Source organism: Etheostoma spectabile, chromosome 7, assembly GCF_008692095.1.
Source record: "Etheostoma spectabile isolate EspeVRDwgs_2016 chromosome 7, UIUC_Espe_1.0, whole genome shotgun sequence".
NCBI lineage: Eukaryota > Metazoa > Chordata > Actinopteri > Perciformes > Percidae > Etheostoma > Etheostoma spectabile.
Genome location: NC_045739.1, coordinates 21,854,557 through 21,866,927, shown reverse-complemented (window position 1 = coordinate 21,866,927; position 12,371 = coordinate 21,854,557). Strand labels below are relative to the sequence as shown.

At 38.1% G+C, this 12,371-nt stretch overlaps 1 protein-coding gene across 5 annotated transcripts in view; it reads left to right on the top strand.

The window, feature by feature from the left end:
* The window catches only part of snphb (syntaphilin b), a 24,496-nt gene that overhangs the window by 8,575 nt on the left and 3,550 nt on the right, over nucleotides 1-12,371 (top strand). For 2 of the 5 annotated variants that reach the window (XM_032521050.1, XM_032521049.1), the window contains exons 2-5: nucleotides 2,312-2,440; nucleotides 4,562-4,750; nucleotides 11,073-11,249; nucleotides 11,842-11,949. In XM_032521050.1, the coding sequence (XP_032376941.1) occupies nucleotides 2,391-2,440; nucleotides 4,562-4,750; nucleotides 11,073-11,249; nucleotides 11,842-11,949 (524 nt within the window). In that variant the 5' untranslated portion in view covers nucleotides 2,312-2,390. The remainder of the gene's footprint in view (nucleotides 1-2,311; nucleotides 2,441-4,561; nucleotides 4,751-11,072; nucleotides 11,250-11,841; nucleotides 11,950-12,371) is intronic. The other 3 variants (XM_032521052.1, XM_032521051.1, XM_032521053.1) reach the window with 3 other exon arrangements.

Here is a 12,371-nt window from a genome sequence, read left to right as displayed (position 1 = left end):
GTGTGTGTGTGTGTGTGGGTGTGGGTGTGGGTGTGGGTGGGTGTGGGTGTGGGTGGGTGTGTGTGTGGGTGTGGGTGTGGGTGTTCTCACCCAGGCTTTGAAAACAGTGTGTAGAAAAGGGAAGTGTCTCTGGGGGTCTTGGGCTTCTTAATGAACACCTAGGACCCCCTGAAAACCTTTGAATCAAATTTCTGGGAGGCCTAAAAATGGAAGGTCAATATATTCTATAAATCTATACAATGATGATGATGTATTTGCATGTTTAAATATTGAAAGCTGAGTAGCCAATGTGTAGTAGTGACAGCTGCTGGTCAGTGAGTTGTAAAACTATGAATATAGGGTCATTAATACATTAAACTCTACCATGTAGCTGGATAATTGTGTTGTAGCTACGTGGAATGCGTGGCATGTAGCCCTACTCTGTTTGAACCACACACAGCATGAGACCCCCCACCTAGCTCATCCTACACTTCCCATAATGCAACTAATTTACTCCACATGACCAATTTGTAACGCAGTCATTTTTTTAAACCTTTTCTTTTTTTCCACTTCCTGCTTTGCTCCCTCATAACTACTACGGCCACTAGAGGGAGACACCAGTATAAAGATAACGCTCGTGTCTGCTGCTTAAACAAACGCTGATATTAATCATCTCTCTTTCTGTGTTGGAGGTCACATGACCTAAAGTGTAGTCACCTGTGATGTAATTTTGTATATGTTGGGGTGTTTCGACACTTTAAAGCACTTTAATAATTTCTGCTGAACAGCTTGTAGTTTAAAACAAAGATAAAGTGATTACAACTAACAATTTCTTTCATGGAAATTTGGAAATTCAAAATCGATGTTGGAAATTTGCAAGTTGAAATTGATCCTGGAAATTTGCAAGTTGAAATTGTTGTTGGAAATTCACAAGTTGAAATCATTAATGGTATTTCACAAGTTGTAACTACGATTAAGATTCACGCATACAAATGAAGCCCCATCCATTCATCACAAACACTCTTGTGTTGGTATACCTGAGGCGGGGTTTGAACCCCCGTCTCCCGATCGTCTGTCCGACGCCTTCCCCACTGTACCAGTTTTAAAAGTACATTAGTATTTTTATTGTTAGTAGAAGTTGGCAGTGTAGACTTTCAGATACTCCCTGGGTTTTTCGGGGATGGTGAACAGAGGAAAAAAGCTAGAAACATTAAAGTGGAGCTCAGATATGGATAAAGTTATACAGAAAGTAGCTTTATATTAACATAATTGGAGTTATTAACTGGCCCTGGAGTCCCATGTCGAAGTGTCCTTGGGCAAGACTGCATTAGAGTGTAAATGTGTGTGAGTGTTTATCTGATGTGCAGGTGGCACCTTGTATGGCAGTCCCAGCCACAGTGTATGAATGCGTCCTGTATTATGTAAAAGCATGTGGAGCAGTCGTTAAGACTAGATAAGTGCTATATAAAAACAGTCCATTTACATTTAAGTGACACAGCAGAAAGATGAGAATTTAGTGAGCCACCTGTCCTCATTCACTGATTATAGTGGGAGGGAGGTTTATTGTGCCAGTCATGGTTGGCACAGAGACTACACAGCATTTAGAGGTGTTACAGCAGGAAGGTGACTTACAGCGGGTGCCTGGCATTCACACACATACACAACCCTGGTACTCAAGAGCCCACTGAGTTGTGTGTGATGTATTATTGATGCGAGTAATCCTCCTCTTTTTCCTTCCATTTGATTTTTCATTATGTCTCTCTTATTCTCACTCTCGACGTGCCTCTCTATCGCAGATGCTGGCAGGATTTCATTGCATCAGCCATGAGTACCATGGCTGTGGCAGAAACCGATTTTCAGTTTGTTTTTTCCAGGAACATACACACATGAACAAACTTCACACACACACACACAGACACCTGTCCTCACATGCAGATGCAAGTTCCCTTTGCTCACTTCTGCCACTCAAACCGATTTTCAGCCTGAGATGAGACAGATGAGTGATGATTGGTTAAGCCTCCTACATGACTAGGGGGTGATTGGCTGTGTGTCCTGTCTTTGCCAGCTAAGTGTCAGCTTGGGTCAGCAGCACCATGCACCATGCTGAGGCATCAGGATCTGAATGCAGAGGCTGTCAGCAAAACCCATCCCTGATGTGTGTGTGTGTGTGTGTGTGTGTGTGTGTGTGTGTGTGTGTGTGTGTGTGTGTTGTGGGTGTGTGTGTGTGTGTGTGTGTGTGTGTGTGTGTGTGTGTGTGTGTGTGTGTGTGTGTGTGGTGTGTGTGTGTGTGTGTGTGTGATCACTCACTGATCTTGTCTGTGTTTCCCTCCAGGCTCTCAGTGTTAAGCTGAAGAACAGAGAGACAAAGTGAGGACAAACTAGCTGAAGGTTGCAAGAGGCTGTCTGGCCCCATGTCTGCCCCTGCTCCAGCCAATCGGAGGTCTGCGTTGGGCTCTCGCCGGTATGTAGCCAATAAGGTCCTGTCATTGTTTGGGTATTTTGTAAGACAGCCACAGTTGAAAAGAAGCATCTCTACGGAAGAAAAGTGTTAACCTCCGGGAGGGGACCAGGGCCTGTTTTGATTAAGCATCTCTGAGTAGGAAATAACTCCCAACTGGAAAAAAGATTCTTAGAGTGATGCAACTTTGGTCCCACTTTTGGGACTAGGAGTAAAACCCTTTTTATCAAGTGTCTAAACTGTGGTAATGACTCCTATCTGTGCTGATATTTAGGAGTCACTGCTCTGCGGGTGGAGAGGGATGCTTCATACATTACACTCACTGAGAGTCTGACCCTAAAGTAGGAGTGTTTATAGTGGGAGGTTAACTTTCAGCGTGATTCCTAGGAGGGATTCTGAGACGCTTGATGAATGCTCTCTCCAGCACCAGATGCACATGTATTAATAAATCCTTATTCTTATTCTATTAATATTATCCTTTTTACATTTAATATTTCATCAACCTGAGTGTGTGTGTGTGTGTGTGTGTGTGTGTGTGTGTGTGTGTGTGTGTGTGTGTGCATGTGTGTGAGCGTGCATGCCTACATGTTTTCTGTAGCTCAGTCATGTGACTCCCTGACATGATTTTCTAAGCACTAGTATAATTTTGTGTATATACGACCAAAATGCTGTGTATATGTTTGTGCCGCATAATTATTTTCTTTCTGATCACAGCTTTCCTCCAATTGAACCAGCTGTTTTAAGAACTCTTACCCAACTCAGTAACACTTTCTGATTATGGGCCTGTTATAAAGGGTTTATGAGTTGTAGCCAATTGCTTTATTAATGGTAACAAACCATTTACTAAAGCTTTGTTGAGCAGGTATTAACCATATATTAAAACAAATGTTGGGTTGCCAGGTTGTGAAATATCTACCTGGCGGGTGTTTATCCCCCTCCAGCAGGACACTTTGACTCTTTACCTTTTTACTTTATGAGAGAGACTGCTCCAATAGGAAGTCTGACCTTCCAGAAAAGTGCTGCGAGCATGCGGAGCAAAGTTACTAACAACTTAATAACACTGCTATGTGTTTTCAACAAATCAATAACAACAATAAATTGTTTTCTGTCTGCGGCTAACTTATCACAAAAACCCGAAACCACCTGAGCGCAGAGTCTATCAACACTCTGCTTCTGAGAGCACACTTCCAGAAGAAAACCAAAGGCCAGGGTGAGAACACTTTGTAAACTAAAAGAAATATGTAGTCTAAGTTGTCATGAGTTCAGTGCAGTGCTGATATTGCAGCAGAGTGTTTAGGCATTTATTTTTTTCAATTCAGTTTTACATCGGCCTATGGTTCTGTCGTTTTGCAGTGCACAGTTGTACATCTCTGTGGGTCGTTTTCTTTCATTTAGTTGAACTTGTAAGTGTTTAAAGGAGAACTATGCCTGCCCTGTTCTAATAAAGAATATTTTGGTTAACGATGAGTGATTAAACCCGTTTGCAGCTCAACAGCCACCGAATGGATTTTGTTTAATTAGAATGGTTTAGGAATCATTCAATGGTTTACTTTAGCACATTTCATTAGTTTGTATATTGGAGTTTTGTAAAGTATTCGTTTTATACGGGTTGCTTAGATATTCAAAAGACAAGTCCCAGACAATCCACCTGGCATTTCATAATTAGCGCTGCGTCAGATGTCCCGCACGCAGCTCACCTGATCACGCGGCAGAATTGATCATTGCAAACTAGGTTGATGATGGACATAACTGTGTTCTTTTGCGCAAATAATAATACAAATAATACAAAAAAATGTTGATTTGGGAAAGCATATTTGATTGCTATCGTTACATTACTTAGGCTAAATAAATTTAAAAAACGGCTATTTCCCAGGATTCCCGGGAAATGGGTCGTCTTTTCCCGGGATCTGATTCATCTAATTTTTTTAGGAAAAATATTAAACCTTAAACTGTATGTCTGTGTGGGTCACAGACAGATAAATGCTCTCCTAAACAAAAGCCAAGATGTCTTGTTAGCGGTCGTAGTGGTTTTATTGGCATGGTCATATATTTTACAAACGTATTTATGTAGTGGGTTCAATCTGCAGCTGTGGTGTCCTCCTTTCTCTCGTCTCTTTTCCTCAGATTCAACCCGCTGAAGGCGTTGCAGCCCAAACGCCGCTTACAGCAAATACTGACGTCCTCGCCCGTCCCGGTGCCCAAGCCGGCATTGGGGCCGGGGCCGGGGACAGGGACAGGGACAGGGAAAGGGACGGGGACGACTGTGCCAGCGGCCACAGCACCGGTGGCCATTCCTGTGCCAGCGCCCCCTGCGTGAGACTCACTTCAGTTCCAGTCTCAGAGAGCATGCTTCGTAACTGTAGCTCCGGCATGCATTGTAGCCACTAAACCCGAGCACACGGGCAACATGTATGCTACCTGTCTCACTTAGCCACGTTTTTCATAAACATGATAACAACACTGAGATCCCAACTGGAGCTGTCAGTGTTCACACGCAGCTTGGATGTTGGCATCAACAACAGCAAACAACACAGACTTGTGTGTGTGTATGCGTAATTGTGTCACGTCACGGTCAGATTTATTGATGCCATGGCAAAAAAAAACAAGGGTGTACATTAACAGAGTCAGTAGGTCAATTTCATAGACTCAATCATAGACTGTAAAAATAATGGACAAAACTTTAGGGCTATAAAGTTAAGCAAATGCGGAAGTGATAAATGTGATAAATACTGTCATAGTATAGTATACTCAAAAAAGTCTTAGTGTAGAATGTCGACAAAAGTCATAGTATAGTATATTGAAAAAAATGATAAGAAAGTCATAGCTATACATTGACTTTTTTCATATTTTCACATTTTCATGTTGAAAAAAACTGCAAACTGTTAGTATATATATATATATATATACAAGTCTTTGTATAGCATGTCATAAAAAGTCATATTATAGGATGTTGAAAAAAGTCATAGTATATTGAAAAAATTGATAAAAACGTGAGAGAGAGTCGAGCAGAACTTGCAAAAAGAATCAGCCCAGGTACTGAACCAAGGGTTAAAATTTGCACTGCCTACTTGATGCCGTAATTGTCTTCAGTGCTAACCACTAGGCCACTGTGAAATCTCTTAAATATGTTGAAAACGTCACTGAAGTGTCATGGAATAGTATGTTGAAACAGTGATTAAAAAGTCTTAGTATAGTATGTTGAAAAAAGCTGTTAAAAAAGTCTTAGTATAGCATGTTGTAAAAAGTCATATTAAAAGGATGTCGAAAAAAGTGATCAAAAAGTGATGGTTTTGTATCTCGGAAAAAAAGTGATACAAAATTCATAGTATAGTATCTTGAAAAGAGTCATAGTATTGTATGTCGAAAAAAGTGTTAAAAAGATTAGTATAGCATGTAAAAAAAAAGTGATTAAAAAGTCATAGGCATACTATGTACTCAAAATGTCAGTATACTGGAAAAAGTGACAAATTTCATAGTATAGTATGTAAAAAAGTGATTTTAAAAAAGGTCATAGTATGGTATGTCGAAACTACTGTTAAAAAAAAGTCTTAGTATGTTGTAAAAAGTCATATTATAAGGATGTCGAGAACAAATGCTAAAAAAGCCATAGTACAATATGTCAAAAAAGTTATGTTATGGTATCTCGAAACAAATTCATAGTATAGTATCTCAAAAAATATCATAGTATATTATGTCCAATAAAGTGATAAAAAGTATAGTATACTCAAAATGTAAATATATCGAAAAAAGTGATAAAAGGTACAGTACACTTAAAATGTTAGTATTTTGGAAAAGGTGAAAAATGTCATAGTATAGTATGTAAAAAATACTGTTAAAAAAAGTCTTAGTATGTCGTAAATAGTCATATTAAAAGGATGTCGAGACAAAAGTTATAGTATTGTAAAACGAAATCTCGAAAAAAATGTCATAGTATATTATGTCCAATAAAGTGAAAGAAGTATAGTATACTCAAAATGTCAGTATATTGGAAAAAGTCAGTTTGGTATGTCGAAAAAGTGATTAAAAAGTATAGTATACTCAAAATGTCAGTATATTGGAAGAAGTGAGATATTAAACCGACAGTGAAAGTTTGCCCTGCCTCCTTGCTGCTGTTCTCTGCTTCAGTGCTAACCACTGGGCCGCTGTGCCAACTGTCAAGGAAGTTGAAAACACTCGTAGCATAGTATGTCATAAACAGACACTGAAATGGCTGTTTTTGAATATAGTGATAAAAAAAGTCTTAGTTTAGTATGTTGAAAAATGCCTTAGTACATGTCGAAAATCCTGTCCAAAAAGGATGTCGGAAAAAGCTAAAAAAGTCTTAGTATAGTATGTCAAATTTTTTATAAAAAAGGTCATAGTATAGTATGTCAAAAAAGTGATAAAAAGTCATAGAATAGTATGTCAAAAAACATATAGTATAGTATGTCGACAATAGTGATGGTTTAATATCTGGAAAAAAGTTAATAAAAAGTCATAGTATGTTGGAAAAAAAGAGATTAAAAAGTTAAACTATTAAAAAAGTCTTAGTATAGCATGTCGTAAAAAGTCATATTATAAGGATGATGAAAAAAAAGCCATATATAGTATATATGTATATAGTATAGTATGTTGGAAAAAAGTGATAAACATTTGATGGGTTAGTATCTCGAAAAAAAGTGATAACAAATTCATAGTATAGTATGTTAAAAAAGTGATAAAAAAGTGATAATATAGCATGTTAAAAAAGTGATAAAAAAGTCATAATATAGCATGTTAAAAAAGTGATAAAACAAGGCATAATTATAGCATGTTAAAAAAGTGATTAAAAAAAAGTCATAATATAGTATGTAAAAAAAAGTGATAAAAAGTCATAGTATAGCATGTTAAAAAAGTGATAAAAAAGTCAATATAGTAGTAAAAAAAAAAGTGATAAAAAGTCATAGTGTAGTATGTTAAAAAAGTGATAAGAAAGTCATAGTATAGCATGTTAAAAAGTGATAAAAGTCATAATATAGCATGTTAAAAAAGTGATTAAAAAAAAGTCATAATATAGTATGTAAAAAAAGTGATAAAAAGTCATAGTATAGCATGTTAAAAAAGTGATAAAAAGTCATAATATAGTATGTTAAAAAAAGTGATAAAAAATCATAGTATAGTATGTAAAAAGTGATAAAAGTCATAATATAGTTTTTTAAAAAAGTGATAAAAAAGTCATAATATAGTATGTTAAAAAAAGTGATAAAAAATTCATAGTATAGCATGTTAAAAAAGTGATAAAAAGTCATAATATGTAGTAAAAAAAGTGATAAAAAGTCATAGTGTAGTATGTTAAAAAAGTGATAAAAAAGTCATAATATAGTTGTTAAAAAAGTGATAAAAAAGTCATAATATAGTATGTAAAAAAGTGATAAAAAATTCATAGTATAGTATGTTAAAAAAGTGATAAAAAGTAAATATAGTTGTTAAAAAAGTGATAAAAAAAGTCATATATAGTATGTTAAAAAAAGTGATAAAAAATTCATAGTATAGTCTGTTAAAAAAGTGATAAAAAAAAGTCATAGTATAGTACATTAAAAAAGTGATAAAAAAGTCATAATATAGTATGTTAAAAAAGTGATAAAAAAAATCATAGTATAGTATTTTGAAAAAAGTGATGAAAAAGTCATAATATAGCATGTTAAAAAAGTAGTAAAAAAAAAGTCATAGTATGGAATGTTAAAAAAGTGATAAAAAAAAGTCATAGTATAGTATGTTAAAAAAAGTCATAACAAGTCCTAATATAGTATGTTGAAAAAAGTGATAAAAAAGCCATAATATAATATGTTAAAAAAAGCGATAAAAGTCATGTTATTGTATGTTGAAAAAAAGGCCTAAAAACCTTTGATGACATCACTGCTGGTACGTTCACTATTTTTCCAGTCTATGGTAGATTTGTACACCAGAAACTGTTATGTTTATGTTCCATATCATTTTTCATAGCATGAAGGTGTGTTTAGAGGCAACATGCACTGTAGAACTGTTATCGCTGTGCTGCGGATGCAGACCGTGATCACATGGGATCACTGGTTTACCACAGCCGCCCAATCCACAGCACCCTGTTGGTCGAACACTAACCAGCTCTACAGCAGAAAGTTGATGAGACGCCGGCATTCCCTGGAATAAGAATGTACTTTTTGGTTTATTTAAAAAGGAGAAATGGCTGGAAATCTAAAACTGATTTCAGCTTCTTGAAAAGAACTATCTGTCTCTCAAACCACAGCATAAAGGAAAATGTATGTACTTCACCCACTACACTCGACTCCTGCTGCCTCGCACAACTGCCTCTAGCAGACTGTCACCCAGCACCCACAGCCCAGAGACAGGTTCCCTCCCAGCAGATGGATGGGACAGACTGACAGACCTGAAACACTGTTGTCCTGTCCCCTCCGACTCACTGCTTCAGCTGCTTCCCTCTGCCTGTTTCTCTCCCGTCTTGGCTTTTGTCATATATTGACCTTCAAAGAAATAACGAGTAGTCAATATCTGGCCTCCTCCTTTATTGTATCACACAGGACACGTTCACTCAGCACAACTCTTGCTAGGAGCTTGGGGAGGTTGGGATAGCCCAAAATAAATAAATAGATGTAGTCAAATGTAGCCACTACAGTGGCGTGGAGTTATCGGGTCCTGTGTTAAAAAATCCCTCACGGCTGCTCCGATTGGTCCTGCTTGTCCCCTCCTCCCCCTGGGGAGGCCAGTGATTGGGCAACAGTCATGTTTCTTAAAGTAATAGGACATTACAACATTTGCCATGTGATGTATTATATCACTGATTATAAAATTATATTTCCAATTTCTTTAATTTCTTTAGAAGTTGCCCATCACAGAGCACCCTTCCTTCTCCTGGCAACTACTGATGTAACTATTCTGTGATACTTTATTTTCTTTAGCAGGATGGTAGCAATTGCTAAAGGTGAAAATATGTTTATTTGACTTTGTTACTATTTTTTTGTCATATTATTATTTATGATGATGAGTGGTATTACATGGTGTCTAAGGTTTTTTTTTGTGCTAAATTGTCCATTGCCGAACAGGATTATTTTGAAGAAATAGTTCGGGATTTCAGGAAATGCTCTTGCTAAGAGTTAGAGGAGAAGCTCGCTACTACTCTATTTTTGTTTGAAAGTCAAGCATGAATATAGCGGGCTACTTAGCTTAGCTTAGCTTAGCATGAAGACTGTAGGCATTGGGATAAATAAGCTCACTCAAAAGCTAGAAAATCCATCTGCACTGCTAAAGCTCTCTAATGAACACAGAAATGGGGAAATTACTGTAAGTATTGAAATTATAGAAAGGACTAAGTCCTGACATCACATCCTGGTTAGCCATTGTTCCACAATATAATCTCTCTTTGAAGTGTTATTATGGATCTCACGTTATTTACAGGCAAGTCCTGCCACTGGTCTTGAGTGGTTAAGGTTAGGATAGCCGATTGGTTGGGGGATAGGACCTGGCCAATAGTAGTGCATGGATGCTGTTAAAGGGTGGGTCTTGCCTAGAAGTTGCATGGGTTCTATAACGCCTCAATGAGCATTTCTGACAGACAAACTACACTACACTACAGCATTAGACATTGAAACCTTGGTGAGATAAACACAGTTATCCATAATATTCCCCAGCAACATTTTAGCTGGACTCTCTGCTGTCTACAAACGTCTACAGTGCTCGGTCTTTCTGTCATCCTGTCATTCTTTCATCCTGGATTGTCCACCAGTCGCCTGACAACCTCACTTTGGAATAAGTGAAGCTAACTGCTTCCACTTTTTATGCTAAGCTAAGCTAATCATCGCCTGGCTCTGGCTTCACATTTAACGTCTCACTCTCGGCAACATAAGAGCAAAAAAGGATATATTCCAAATTGTTGTTATAAATTATAGATTATAATCTGGTCTCATAGTGCAGGATAATGTTTGTATTATGGGTTTAGGACGGAAGTTATTTTTAGCAGCACTTACTCTACTCTACTCTCTTACTCTACTCTACCGGGCGTGGAGAGAGAGACTAGCAGGGATGTTGGATAGTCCAAAGGGGTTGGATTGGTCCTTTCTAAAAGTCTATCCAGATACTAGCAATGAAAGATAACTAGTGGCGATAAGAGAGATTATAAATACTCTTTTGATTTGTAAATCAGATGTGTCAGAGGTTGAATTTCTGCTTGATGATGTCTTTGAGTTCTACCTCTAATGTTTCAAAGCACATCGGCTGTGTGTAGAGACATTTGTGTGAAAGCCTGTTTGGAGTGAAATGCTCCGGATCATGAGGCTCTTATGAATTAATGCCAATGCTGTTGCCGCTGCTTCTCTAATCATTGGAGTCTCAGAACGCTGTTTCTCTTGTGAATTGGGTTTCAGGATGCAGAGTGTCAGAGCTATCTTCCTTTCCTTTGGTAAAGCATTTAGAGAGCCACATCTCTTGGGCCCCGTCAGTGTTTTAGTGCTTGTTGATATTTAGCAACGACCTGCATCTCAGGCTCTGAGTGAATTCTTAGAATCCTAAAACAGCTTTGTCTCACCTCAATAGTGTGCATACATTTGAAGCATGCACATTGCATCAGTCCGTTGTGGCCCTCTGCCGTCCTCTGTGATTTAACACCCTGTTGTCTCTGCCTGGTTAGGTTTGACTACTGCAGGTTCATAGAGCTAGACTACGTTCCTATGGAGACAGGCTATATGGTCTCAATGCGCCCGACTAAAGGCTACGCATCGAACAAGTCGCCGACTAAAGGATACGCTTCCACCAAGTCTCCGGATCGCCACAGCCGAACAAACTCTCCCTCGACCCCTCGTTGTCGGTCTGTTCTGAGTCCTCGATCAGTGTTGACTTTTTCAAGCATGGGAGTGATGTTGAATGCTTTTCTGACAGAATTGTGTCCAGAGCATCATGTCTAGTCTGACCTGTTACTCCCTTATTCATTTCTCTTTGTTTGTCCTCTTTTTTTATACTCTAGTGAAAGCTATCCTCACGTTATTTGTTTTGAAGGAATGCTTCACCACATTATATCATTAGCTTCCTAATTCTTTCTGATTTTTCTTTTTTTTTTGCTTTTCATCTTCACACAGCACATTTTTTAACAGCCGCATTGCCCAAATGAGTGCGTGTCCTTGTTTCTAAGGCAGAACTGTTGTCTGTTGCCAGTACCTTCGGCCTCTGTATGCATATTGTGTCTGTGTATTGTTGTTGTGCATTTCGGTGTTGTATTGGCATGTTAGTGGAACAGGCTTGACGTGTGCTCCGTTCGTGTCTTCTTTGATTTGTGATTTTGTATAATGTTCATAATGGTTTTGCTCAGCAGCTCGCAGAATCCACTGTCGCCTTGTTGTTAGGAGCGTGGTCTCATGGTGTTGCAGGAACAGGTTAACATGTTTCCTCTTACTTTGGACCAGGAGGACCCCAGCCGCGCCTAGTAATAGAGATCCCCATGGAAACACCTCCCTTAGCAACAGCAGCAACTCAGGCTCTTGCAAAGGCAGCGACTGCAGCCCCACCAAAGGGTAAGACATCAGAAACTGCTTGGTCTGTTCAGTAAAGTGCTCTTGTCTAATATACTCCATAGAAGGACTGATTGCACTGCTTTCAAACCAAAGTTACAAATAGAAATTTAAACTTTGTATACTTTCCTCACATCGGTGAAAATCAGATTTGATACGTGTATTTACATTCTCTAGCTGTTGTATCTGAAAAATGACTCACCCCACTTGATTTCCTAAAAGTGTCCAAAAGTACATAAAACAAGTGTATATGAGGACTTGCTCATAGTGACAAACCCATGGATTATTATCACCCGACTCATTGTTTTGGTCTTACAGTCCAGTTTTATCTCATCAAAGACAGGAAGCAGCTCTTTTAGCAAGTTCTAAAAAAGGCAAGGCAATGCAAGGCAGCTTTATTTGTATAGCACATTTCAGCAACAGGG